The sequence below is a fragment of the Pristiophorus japonicus genome, chromosome 9, assembly GCF_044704955.1.
Source record: "Pristiophorus japonicus isolate sPriJap1 chromosome 9, sPriJap1.hap1, whole genome shotgun sequence".
Lineage (NCBI taxonomy): Eukaryota > Metazoa > Chordata > Chondrichthyes > Pristiophoridae > Pristiophorus > Pristiophorus japonicus.
In genome coordinates this window covers 121,959,887-121,973,535 of record NC_091985.1, presented here as the reverse complement: position 1 = coordinate 121,973,535, position 13,649 = coordinate 121,959,887, and the positions used below count along the sequence as shown (strand labels likewise).

Genomic DNA, 13,649 nt, shown 5'->3' with positions numbered 1-13,649 from the left:
CATAGAAACATATAAAATTCTGACAGGATTGGACAGGTTGGAGGCAGGAAAAATGTTCCCGTTGTTGGGGAGTTCCAGAACCAGGGGTCACAGTCTAAAAATAAGGGGTAAGCCATTTAGGACCGAGATGAGGAGAAACTTCTTCACTCAGAGAGTGGTTAACCTGTGGAATTCTTGACCGCAGAAAGTTGTTGAGGCCAGTTAGTTAGATATATTCAAAAGGGAGTTAGATATGGCCCTTATGGCCAAAGGGATCAAGGGGTATGGAGAGAAAGCAGGAAAGGGGTACTGAGGTTGAATGATCAGCCATGATCTTATTGAATGATGGTGCAGGCTCGAAGGGCCGACTGGCCTACTCCTGCACCTAATTTCTATGTTTCTATGTTTCCATTACAACAGTAACTACGTTTCAAAAGTACTTCATTGGCGGTATAGCACTTTGGGGCGTCTGGAGGAAGTGAAAGGTTTTATAGAAATGCGAGTTCTTTTTTATATACAAAATTGTTCAAATGAATGGCTTCACTGTAGTCCAGAATGGAGGGACTATTGACCAAGGTGATAGCTGCAAGCGAAGTCTCTTTGGGGTGAGCTGTCAATTTTATGGGCAGGTAGTGTCTACATCACACCTGTTTTTTGTTTCCATTGGAAACGGTAATCGGGTGGGTGTAAAGCGGGCAACCGATCTACTTCACGTCCGTTTTACATCACCCCACGACCCCAAAACTGAGCAACATAGGAGCATTGCTTTAAGATACGTTGATTGAAATGGGGACGACCGATCAAGCAGTCCTGCCGTTTTGGTCTGACCTTGTGAATGTATGGTGGTCTGTCCTCAATACTGTCCCTGGTGGAAGCTCGTGACTCATTGGCACATGAGCTTGTGGCAAGAGCTGAAGATGCAGCATCTCCATTAGTGAGCTCCAATGGATTAATCAGCAGCTTAGCGCTGATGTCAGGAAGTCTCAACTCTGGATATTCAGATGTCTGCTTCCACAGGTAGAGAGCCATCCAGAGAGGCTGTTTGTGGCATTTCGCACCCTGTTACTGCACAGCAGGGAGCACCACTGATCCCTTCACCATTCTCACACACCAAGTTTAAAGTCACCTCAATGCATTTTTCCCCATCAGTGGCACTACTCTCGAAGGGCTGCACTGAGTACACTGTCATAACTACAGAGTCACCGGGTGGAAAGTAAGTGGCTTCATAGGGGAAAACCAGGAAGTGCACATAGTCAGCATATTTAGCACTCGTTCAACAGCTGCAATAAATAATTGAAAACTGCCTCTCTATTTTGCCTTTGTCCCTCTGTCACACGTAACTTTGCAGTAAGCATAGAGGCAACCATAGAATGAGGTGACGGGATTGGATGCAAGTGTGACGATAGGGAACACTCATCAGAGATGCTATCTGGGATTTGATGCTCGGAAAATCGGGGGTATGGACTCACCCAAAATTCCCATCTGTGCTGCTGGCAGGCATGGCTTACATCGGGCAGCACGAACCTGTAAAATTACTCCTTGGCCCCAAGTTTCCATATGATTTGCTCCTGATTTTTAGGAGCAACTGGTGGAGAACGGAGTATCTTAGAAATCGCAATTCTCCACATTTAAGTTTTCTGCAGTTCTAGTCATGTAGAACAGTTTCACTTTGGAACAGAATTTTTTTTTCAAAAGGGGGCGTGTCCAGCCACTGACACCTAATTTGAAAGTTTCCACAGTGAAAATGTACTCCAAACTAACTTAGAATGGAGCAAGTGAAGATTTTTGTAGGCCTGAAAAAACCTTGTCTACACATTAAAAAATCAGGCGCAGGTTACAAATTAGGCGTCCAGAATGAGGTGGAGGGGGGGCGGGAGGGAAGTCATTACATTCTACAATAAATCCTTAGTTATACTTGTACAAATAATTCCAACCTGAATAAAAATTTATAAGCCAAGAAAAGATTAAATAAACCATGTTCCTACCTGTATGAAAGTGCTTCAGGCAGGGAGAAGGCTGCAGGAAGCCTCACAAGTTGAGGCAGCCCTTCCCGACGGCAGGGGGGGAGGGGAGGAGGCAGTGAGGGCCCGACCGACCGACGGCAGGGAGGAGGCAGCCGTTCCCGACGGCAGCGGGGGGGGGGGGGGGAGGAGGCAGAGAGAAGGCTGCAGGAAGCCTCAGAAGTTGAGGCAGCCATTCCCGACGGCAGGGGGGGGTGAGGCCCCCCTGCTGTCGGTCAGGCCCGTCGGGAAACGGCTGCCTCAACTTCTGAGGCTTGCTGCAGCCTTCTCACTGCTGCAAGAAGCCTCAGTGCTGATCATGGAAGGGCAATGTGGTTTTATTAAAAAAATGTAAAAAATTGAACAGCTACAAAGAACTACAAAAATGGCCGAGTGCCAATGTTTCCTTCGTGCCAGGGTTGCCGGCATGAAAAAAACTCATTTAAATGGTACCCGCCCCCTCCTACTTACAAAATCGGCACGAGTGGTAGGCTCTGCCCCCTGGGCGCCGCGCCAAGCTGACATCGAGCTGCAAAGCGCTCGAGAATAGCACGTTTTTTTTTCAGGCGCCGTTTTCGGCGCGAAAAACGGGCACCCAGCTCGGAGGGGCGCCTGTTTTGCCACGTGTGAAAACTTGGGGCCCTGATGTGCAATCCTTCATGTGGGTGCACGGTTAGAATGGCAGTTCAGTACATGTGACCTGACATGTCAAAGCATGGAGGACTCCCCCTGACTAAAATGGGTGACAATCAGAGTGACCTTAACTTCTTCCGTCCATCTCGACTCTGCTCTGAAAAGACAGAGTTCCGAGATAGCTGCCTCGTGCTAAGCATGACCTCGGGTGCATTTACACTTGTGCAAAACAGTTTTGTCCAAACTGATTCTAGAACGAACCAGAGTGGGAATTCCTGGAGGAAGTTGTAGTGTAAATGTAGCTTGACACCACTATGCAAACGCACCACACAGATATGCCAAAAATGCACAAAGGCTAAAATTAATTAGATCCACCCACCCACTAATGACCTGAATTGCTGTTTTGACACATTGGCACAAAAAATATGTTTTTTCCTGTTTTAAATCTGACAGAAAACAGGAACTACTATCAACACTGTGCAACTGAATTACTTTACATGTAGTATTGCTTTTTCCACATAGTGACAGACAGGCATCAAAATGACCAGCACGCAGAATATCACAAATGAAAAATGTCTATACATAAGACTAACTTTTTAGTTCTTATTCATATTTTACTTCAATTACTGAAGTTAAAAAATTATGGGTCTCTTTCTTTTTTGACCTTAACAACCCCTGCTAAGATTGTAGCAATCTCTCCTTGCATGAATGCCCAAGGGAAGGTTTCTTGGCTACTCCCTCTATCTGATACATTTACAGATACACCTTTTCTATAAGACTAGTTGCATACTGAATGGTTCGATGACATATGCTATGATTCTATGACAGATTATTTACGATTATAAGCACCTCATTAGAACACATTAAGATCCCATTATAGACAGAGTAGAGTGCACTACTACATAAAAATGTTGATTTCTGGTCAACTATAGATGTGTTCCTTTTAGATTCTGCCACTTAGCAACTTTACTCTGTTTCTCATTTCTTATTACAAATTATATGTTATTTTATTACGCTTTGATTTTACACGGTTATGACTGAAGTATTTGCTTCCTGTACTGTAAATTGCCTAATGTTTGCTTCTTGTAGAATGGGAGGAGGCTTGTGTGGAGCATAAACACCAGCACAGACCAGTTGGGCCAAATGGACTATTTCTGTACTGTAATTTCTATGTAGTACCTGAAATATTGATTGTACTTCTACATCTAAATTATTCAATTTTTTTATTCTGTACATCTGAGATTCCTGTGCCTTCTGCCATTTTCTAATATTTCTACACTTTTTTTTCAATTCATAAATGACACAGTAAAGTGAGATCAAAACATCCCAATAATGCCCCACATCCCATAAATCAAGACGTGTAACATGTGAAGAGATATACGAGCAGATAAAAGAGTTGTAGCTTGCAGGACTGAAGTTAAGAAGAACATGTGGTACGAGAACCTTTGTTCTTGTTTGAGTATTGATTGTTCTTCTAGGTTTTACTGCCATCGGTAAAAAGGACTGAGAAACTGTGACAGAGATGAGCAGTGGCGAACATTTAAGGAGATATTTCATAACTCCCAACAAAAATATATTTCAATGAGAAGGAAAGACTTTGAGAAGGGATAACCATCCTTGGCTAACTAAGGAAATAAGGGATGGTATCAAATTGAAAACAAGGGCATACAAAGTGGCCACGATTAGTGGGAAGTCAGAGGATTGGAAAACTTTTAAAAACCAGCAAAGAACGACGAAAAAGATAGTAAAGCGAGGGAAGTTAGATTATTAAAGTAAACTAGCAAGAAATATAAAAACAGATAGCAAGAGTTTCTACAGGTATATAAAAAGGAAGAGAGTGACTAAAGTAAATGTTGGTCCCTCAGAGGATGAGACTGGGGAATTAATAATGGGGAACAGGGAAATGGCAGAGACTTTGAACAAATATTTTGTATCGGTCTTCATGGTAGAAGAGACTAAAAACATTCCAATAATGGATAATCAAGGGACTATAGGGAGGGAGGAACTTAAAACAATCACTGTCACTAAAGAAGTAGTACTCGGTAAAATAATGGGACTAAAGATGGACGAGTCCCCTGGACCTGATGGCTTGCATTCTAGGGTCTTAACAGAAGTGGCTGCAGAGATAGTGGCTGCATTGGTTGTAATCTACCAACATTCCCTGGATTCTGATGTGGTGTATTTGGATTTCCAGAAGGCATTCGATGAGGTGCCACATAAAAGGTTATTGCACAAGATGAAAGTTCACGTGGTTGGGGGTAATATATTAGCATGGATAGTGGATTGGAAAATCGTAAATGTAATGCTCCTATTTAAAAAAGGAGGCAGACAGAAAGCAGGAAACTATAGATCAGTTAGCCTAACATCTGTTGTTGGGAAAATGCTGGAATCCAATATTAAAGAATTTGCTGAAGTTCTTTGAGGATGTAACGAGCAGGGTGGATAAGGGGGAACCAGTGATGTGGTGTATTTGGATTTCCAGAAGGCATTCGATGAGGTGCCACATAAAAGGTTATTGCACAAGATGAAAGTTCACGGGGTTGGGGGTAATATATTAGCATGGGTAGCGAATTGGCTAACTATCAAAAAACAGAGAGTTGGGGTAAATGGGTCATTTTCCAGTTGGCAAACAGTAACTAGTGGAGTGCCACAGGGATTGGTGCTAGGGCCTCAACTATTTATAATATATATTCATGATTTGGATTGCAATGTAGCCAAGTTTGCTGATGATACAAAGATGGGTGGGAAAGCAAGTTGTGAGGAGGACACAAAAAAATCTGCAAAGGGATATAGACAGGCTAAGTAAGTGAGCAAATATTTGGCAGATGGAGTATAATGTGGGAAAATGTGAGTTTATCCACTTTGGCAGAAAAAATAAAAAAGCAAATTATTATTTAAAAATGCTGCAGTACAGAGGGACCTGGGGGTCCTTGTGCATGAAGCACAAGAAGTTAGTATGGAGGTTCAGCAAGTAATCAGGAAGGCAAATGGAATGTTGGCCTTTATTGCAAAGGAGTTGGAGTATAAAAGCAGGGAAGTCCTGCTACAACGGCACAGGGTATTGGTGAGGCCACAGAGTACTGTATACAGTTTTGGTCTCCTTATTTAAGGAGGGATATACTTGCATTGGAGGCAGTTCAGAGGTTCACTCGGTTGATTCCTGAGATGAAGGGGTTGACTTATGAAGAAAGGTTGAGCAGGTTGGACCTGTACTCATTGGAGTTCAGAAGAATGAGAGGTGATCGTATTGAAACATATAAGATAATGAGGGGGCTCGACAAGGTAGTTGCAGAGAGGATGTTTCCACTCATGGAGGAATCTAGAACTAGGGAGCATAGTTTCAGAATACGAGATCACCCATTTAAAACTGAGATGAGGAGGAATTTCTTCTCTCAGAGAGCTGTAAATCTATGGAATTCTCTACCCCAGAGAGCTGTGGAGGCTGGGGCATTGGATATATTTAAGGTGGAGATAGACAGATATTTGAGCAATAGAGAGTAATGGGTTATGGGGAGCGGGCAGGAAAGTGGAGCTGAGCCCATGATCTTATTGAATGGCGGCGCAAGCTCGAGGGACCAAATGGCTTACTCTTGCTCCTATTTCTTATGTTCTTATGTTCTTAGAGTAGTAGGCAGAGAGTCCATCAAAGTGCCAGTGCGTTAACGTCAGTCTTTGCTCACATGCAAAAGTCAATTGCCTTAGAGTGGCACAATATTTGCCAGAGCTGCCCTCAGACTTATATGGCGTCTCTATTTGGAAGGGCACAAGATTGCAACCATACATAGGGGTAAACTAACACATCACCTTAGCATTAACAAGATATTTGCATGTTTCATCAGAAAATTTGGACAACACCTTGAGTTCAACTTGATACCAGTAAGACCACAGCACCATCATAAAACTACCATGTACTACACCACTGATTATATTGAATGACTAACAGCTAGTGTTAGATACTCCCTCACCCCCACAGTTGAAGGTCATGCCACATACTTAAGCTGTTCAAAAATTACTCGATATGCATGCACACTACAGTGATAGCAAAAATTTACCAACTGGATTAATATTTTGTTATTTCACTTTAGTTCATCCATACATGAAGTTTTATGACAGCTCACATTCAACTGCACTCTTGGCCCAGATTTTGCAGTGGTAATGACGGCAAAATGTTGCCGTTTGCTGTCATTACCCCTCTGAAACTGACTGTAACTTTAGGATTTAGTGCAAGCGCATCTAAATGCAGAAATCGTGAAATTGGGGTCAGTCATTCACTGCTCCGACACAGGCTGCCCTTGTTTGAAAGTTTGTTTATGATATTTCAGCTTGTACCTTAATCCCATGTGTATGTTCCAATCTTTATTTTGCTCTCTGTAAAAATGTTTAAAAGTGAATTGAATCAGTGCTTTTTATTTCCTGGTTTGCAGCCTGTGAGAATTCTTCAATGTGATTGGCTGCTTAGACAGCTTGATGGCATCACTGCTGCTCTATGCTAGGGATATCCTTTTGACAGCGTTACAATTGATTTAACATTGAGAAAGCTTACGTTTTTGCCACAGAGATCGCGAGATCTTTGTAGAAAGCTTTCTTCAAGGTTAATGCTGATCACTGTCGCTTTGCCAACTACACATTCTGGGTTGTTATCTCTTGTGTATTTCAGACATTGTGAGTGAATGGAAGCTTTCTAAACACATGGTACATTAATGTCTTATTCCATTTTAACAAGGCACCAAGGTCTACAGAGTGCACACTGCTGATTTTCTTTTACATTTATAAAAAAAAGTGACAAGCTTTTTACTTCAGGGCTGGAGCATTCAGATGAAACTGTTTTCGGATGCTGGCAAGAGATCACTGAAAAAGTTTTGCGGTGGAATTTCTGCTTTTGAAAGCCTTGTCATTCTGTTATTCTTAATCGTTTAGTTCAAGCTATTCTTTCATAATTGATTTTTCCCAAACAATCTGTCATTATCAAAATATAATTATTTGTGCATTGTTTTAAAATTGTTATCTACAAATTTTAAATCTATGTTTTCTAAATTTGCAGGCTGCAAGTGGTTTGGAACAGCCATGGAGTTCTAAATGCAGGTGGGACAAGCATGTTCTTTGGGCCGAAGATAAATGTTATTAAATATTACTAGAAAATATAGTTGGGCTGGCATAAAGTTTATTTTTCTTAAAAGAATCATGAACTAAGCTAACTGGTTAACCATAAAGTTGCATTAGGAGAGGGTTCAATGCCCAGTTACTTGCCACTTGCCCATCTTACCAGCTGGAGGCCAAGATATGCCACAGAAACAATTTCCAAACAAAAAAATTATTTTGTTTGATTTTATAAAACGCCTCAACCATTGTTTCTCAACTGACTCCTTCCCCGTATTTTTACAACTTTTAATATTTACTGCACCATCTTTGGAGTAATTACATCAAATGGCAGTTTTAGAGCAAGCTGCTAGAGTAAATAGCTGAGCTATACAGATCAGGGAAGGCTACGCTGAGTGAGTTGATCCTCAGTCAAGGCAGCAGTTGCGTTGCTACAATTTGTCCCACTGACCCGAGATTGAGAAGTGGAAAATCAGCCATGATTTTGGCTTCCGGTCACTATCACACGATAATTACAGATAAGGAAGGTCATTCATTCATCTAGAATGACCCTAAAGTAGTACCCCCTCCTCCCCAATTGCAGCATCCAATTGGTTCTTTAATGAATCCAAGGTTTTCACCTCCACTCTGTTTGGAAGTCCATTACATGTGCTGATCACTCTTTGTATGTAGAGAAACCTCCTGATATTTGTCCAAAATTTGCCTGTTACGAGTTTAATCCTGTGACCCTTTGTCCTACTTTCGCAATTTACTTCAAAGTAATATTCCAGCAATACCTTTCCATACTGCTTATAATCTTATATGTCTTCAATAACCACCTCTCCGATATCTCCTTTTAAGGCTGATGCCACATCTCTCCCGTTCTTCCTCATATCTCAGCCCTCTAAGACTGAAGATCATCCTCGTGGACCTATTCTGCTCTGCCTCCAGGGTTTCAATGTCTGTTTAGTGTCTCAGTGACCAGAATTGGACACAATACTGATCTGGTTTGACCAGAACACTACACCGTTTAATCGTAGGAACATAGGCCATTCAGCCCCTCGAGTGTTCCGCCATTGTATCAGATCATGGCTAATCTGTACCTCAACTCCATTTACCTGCCTTTGATCCATACTCCTTCGCTAATAAAAGTTTGTCGATATCAGTCTCGAAAATTTCAATTGACCACCGACATCCACAACCTTTTGGGGGAGTGAGTTCCAGGTTTCCACTACCCTTCTTTATGTGAAAAAGTGCTTCCTGATTTCACTCCTGTACAGTCTAGCTCCAATTTTGAGATTATACTTTGTTGTTCTGAATGCCACCACCAGAGGAAATAGTTTCTCTTGGGCCCAAATTTGGCCCTCTGGTTAAAACGGCGCACCGACTTTCTGCTCCCAAAATGCCGCCGATAAAGTAGCTCTGTATTCTCCCCGCTCCGTGGACCGTCCTAGGCCTTGGCATGGCGTGGCAAGCATAGTGGGGGGGGGGGGGGCGGAGCTAGGGCCATGCTGCTGAAACAGAGCCAGCAGGGGGGCGGGGTTAGGGCCTTAGCGTCTGTAACAGTGCCGGCAGTGTTGCGCATGCGCGATGGAGCATTTGCGCATGTGCAGTAGCTCCTCCCATGATTGTGATGATGCGTGCCTGCAGTGTGGGACCCAATGCGTCCCGCCCCTATCCTGGGCCGAGCGGCCTGCCGCACAGGCTGGCCACTGCCTTCCCACGCTGAGGGCTACAAGAAACAGGTTGGTGCGGGGAGACTTCTGATCGGGGGGAGGGGGGGGAAGAGTTTTGATCGGGGGGGGGGGAAGGAAGAGAGTTTTGATGTGGTGGGGGGAGGAAAGAGGAGAGTTTTGATGGGGGAGGGGGAGAGAGGAGAGTTTTGATGGGGGTGGCGGGGGGGGGGGGGCGGGTGGGGAAGGGTGTGATAAATGTGTAGCCAGTAATTTTAATGAGCTTACTCAAGACTTTCCTTAACCCTGTTGATGAAAATACTTTCCTACGAGTCGGAGGTACTTCTATTTTTTATTTGGATATTTTGAAAAAATTATGTAAATATGTTTTGTCTCTTTACTTCTTTTATTTTTGTCGTTTAAACCTCCATGAATGCTTCTAGTTGTATAGTAAATTAACTTTGCAAAGTTTGTCAGTCCAGTATAGCTGTTTGATCCTATTCACATTTATTAGTCAAGTCATTAAGTACCTACCTGCGTTCATTTCTTAACCCCGTAAGGGTTTTCTGTGCGGCCACAAGTGACCACATACGCTGGCCTAAGTTAGTTTAAAGCAACTATTAGCTGTCTAAACTGGCTTAAATGGCCAAAACGGGCATAGGTGGCTGGTAACACCCCCTTTTGAAAAAAAAACTAAACTAAAAAAAGTCCTAACTAACTCACTTACACTGGCGCAAATTAATTGTGCAGAATGGGGATTTTTAAGATACTCCAGAAAAATCAAGTTGCTCAAAAAAAAAGAGCAGCTCCTGGGCAAATTTGGGCCCTCTATATCTACCCTATCGAATCCCTTCACCATTGTAAACACCTTGATTAAATCACTCCTCAACCTCCTAAACTCAAGGGAATGCAAACCAAGTTTATGCAAAGATGTAACCCTTTAAGCTCCATTTTCTTTCTGGTGATTCTACGCTGTACCTCTTCTAGGGCCTATATATCCTTCCTGGGGTGCTCAGAACTGAATGCAGTACTCCAGATGGTGTGTGACTAAGGCTCTGTCCATCTGAAGCATCACTTCCTTCCCATTGTATTCCAGTCCCCTTGAGATAAAGACTAATATTCCATTTGCATTTTTGATTACTTTTTGTCCCTGCTCACTTGCTTTTAGTGATTTGTGTACCTGGACACCTAAATTCCCTTGACCCTTCACAGCTCCCAGTCTCTCACCATTAAGAAAATATTCTGATTTGTCTTTGTTGGCTCCAAAGTGGATGATGTCACACTTCTGCATATTGAACTCCATCTGCTAATTTTGACCGTTCGCTCTGCAAACTTGAATATACAACTCTCTATTCCTTCATCCAAGTCAGGGATAGACATGGAAAAACTGAGGCCCCAGTACAGATTCCTGGGGAACACCACTTGTCACATCTCACCAATCAAAATACAATCCCTTTATCCCTATTGTCTGTCTCCTAATTCCCAAACAATTACTGACACATGTTACAAGGTTACCTAAAATTCTGTGCATTCTCATTTGTGCTAATAACCTTACCAAATGCCTTCTGGATGTTCACGTCGACAACATCCAGACACTCCCACATCCACCATTTTAGTGACCTCCTCAAAAAATCCAACTAAATTAGTCAGATCTGACCGACCCTTCACAAATCCATGCCGACTCTCTTTGATATGTCATTCTTGTCCGGTCTCAGTAACTCTGTCCCTGATGATAGATTTCCCCTGACTTGTATTCTACTGTGTTGGCTAGACAGTTAGCATTCTAGTGGTGTTTTATGTTCCTATTCTGCATTAATTGGATATGTTGTGCATCGAGTGTACGAAGACATCTAGATCTTTTTCAACTTCATGGTTAGCTAATTCAACACCATTCAAAAACTGCCTGTGTTGCCCATTTGTTCCTACCTATGGTTGGTAATTTACACTTTATATTAAATTTCATCGGTAATTTTTCTGCCCAGTTACATAATTTTTAATTATTGAGCTACCTCCTTCCATTCCACTGTCATTCCTACTTTGGCATCATCTGCAAATGTGACCAATTTGCATTTGGTGTCTGAGTTCAGGTCATTGATACAAATTAGAAACAGTGGTGGTCCCAAATTTGATCCTGGGGCACCCCACTCAATACTTCCTGCCACCTGCCCAATGATCTCCACTGAAAGTGCATGTGTTTGAACATAGGGCTTGGGTGTAATACCTACCATGGTCAAATAGTCTGCTGACACTTACTGCCAAGACTCTCACTTGAATAATAGTCAAGTGGGCACTATACCAGAAGATGCATGGCTTCCTTGGAACCATACCTCTGCAAAGAGTGAGCCACTTTGGGAATGGGGGGGAGGGCAAGAAATTGTCATGGTTCCACTATTACCATCTTCTTACCAAAAATAATAATTTATAATTTTTATTTTTTCCTTATACAATATTCTACCTTACTACACTTTACCCTTCAAAGCTACTCAACTGTTTGCAAGGTCTTAAGTTAAGGAACATTTTTATTTTGGACAGACTATTTCCCAACTCTCAGTTTCTCTGAGCCTTTGAGGTCTTGCAAAGTTCTAAAATAGCTTCAAATGCCAAACAACCAATATTCAACATAGCTGCTTGTTGAAGGTAGTCTTGCCATTCTGCCCTCTGTTGTCTATAAATCCACCCGCAAAGTTGCGTCTCAAGGCGTATCAATTCATTTTTCACTTACTGTGAGGTGTTGGAACAACCATGCTCGCATGATGTTTGTGGCTACTTTTGGGAAGATCCCTCGTTTTTTCTGACGTTTTTTATCCTTGTCTGGGTCATCATCATCTCCTGTGCTTGGTGAAGCTACACTGTTGTCCAAGCCATCACCTGTCAGTACATTAAAGATGCAGTTTTAAGGCAATCTTTTTTGGTCATTTAGACTTTTGTATTGCTTCTATTAGGTTGCATAACATGAGGAGATTTTTTTTAATATGTCAACATTTTCCAGGTGTAGAGGGTACAGGTAATTTAATCCTTGGGTGGTCTTTTAGCACAACTTATTAGATACATCAAAATAAATTGGCTGTAATTTTCCAGCACTGGGGCACAGTGCCATTTGGTTTGCAAAGTCAAGCACAATGGCAGTTGACTTATATCTGAGCTCCTAAGATCTACCTTCTCATTCAGAGCAGCATTATGCTCCATGTCAGGTCAGATGGTAGTGTTGAGCATCACTGCATGCCACTCGATTGATCACCTTGAAACTTTGCACCAGGGGACAAAAGTCAAACAGGAGACCATCTCCACCCCCCCACCCCAGAGAACAAATTCCTTTCTTTTCATTGTTTTAATAAAAACAAGGCAACGTGGCACTGAGCCTAGCGTGTACCATCTGTGCCCAGATCTTAGTTAAACACAAAAAAATTTCCATCTGCATCAAACAACTGGACGGGAGAACAGCTGGACGGGGCAGTGGCATCACCATTCACCTTGTCTTGGACTTGCACAATCCCTCCTAATTGCTGCAATGCTGGCTTGCTAGCACCACTGCTGGACAGGGATTGCAAAAAAGAGTAACATTACAGGCATAGACACAAGCCATCTGTCTGTGGTTACGCAGGGCACATAGCACAGTTTGGTTGGCACTAATGGCTTTAATGCCTGTGCCAAGTCTGAAGAATTGGGACTAATGTTACTCTCACCTGGAGTTCCTAGCTGCAGTTTGTTTCAATGCTGCACACAGTGCAAAACAGTACATAGCTGCACGTAGAAGTACAATTAACAATACAGTATTTGTAGTTCCTATGTAGCTGACTGGTACAAGATACCACCTGTAGGGTGGGAAACAGGTACAATCCATTAACACTATGAATATTTCAAAAGCACTCGCCAGTCTCTTTTTAAACGTTGCAGTGAAAGTTATGGCGGAGGGGAGAAAGTGTTGATTTTCAGTCCCCTATCAACGCATGTATCTCAGCTTTAGCTTCTGTGTAAAATAAATCTAATACTGTTGGCTTTGTTTTTACTTTATTCAGTGTTTACAACACTAATAAACTGGATGAGTCTGTGAAGCTGGCTTCTCAATTCTGAGACAAATGGACTGAAAAGTGTCTGCACTCTGAAGACTGTTAAGAGCCCTATTTAAATTTGAGTTTGGACAGTCCCAGGTTTATCCTCTGCAGATAGAAATTCACAGCATGGGACTGACCATAACCTCAACTCGAACTGACACTAAATTGTCAAAACTGAAATAAGGCCAGATGGTATGGGAGATGATAATTCCACACTGGTGCAGTAGGGGGCGCCG

At 42.4% G+C, this 13,649-nt stretch overlaps 1 protein-coding gene across 3 annotated transcripts in view; it reads right to left on the bottom strand.

The window, feature by feature from the left end:
- The window catches only part of meis1a (Meis homeobox 1 a), a 272,321-nt gene that overhangs the window by 155,802 nt on the left and 102,870 nt on the right, over positions 1-13,649 (bottom strand). For 2 of the 3 annotated variants that reach the window (XM_070889789.1, XM_070889790.1), the window contains exon 8: positions 12,084-12,229. The exons of the other annotated variant lie outside the window; for it this stretch is intronic. In XM_070889789.1, coding sequence (XP_070745890.1) covers positions 12,084-12,229 — 146 coding nt within the window. The remainder of the gene's footprint in view (positions 1-12,083; positions 12,230-13,649) is intronic. 3 annotated transcript variants of the gene reach the window in all.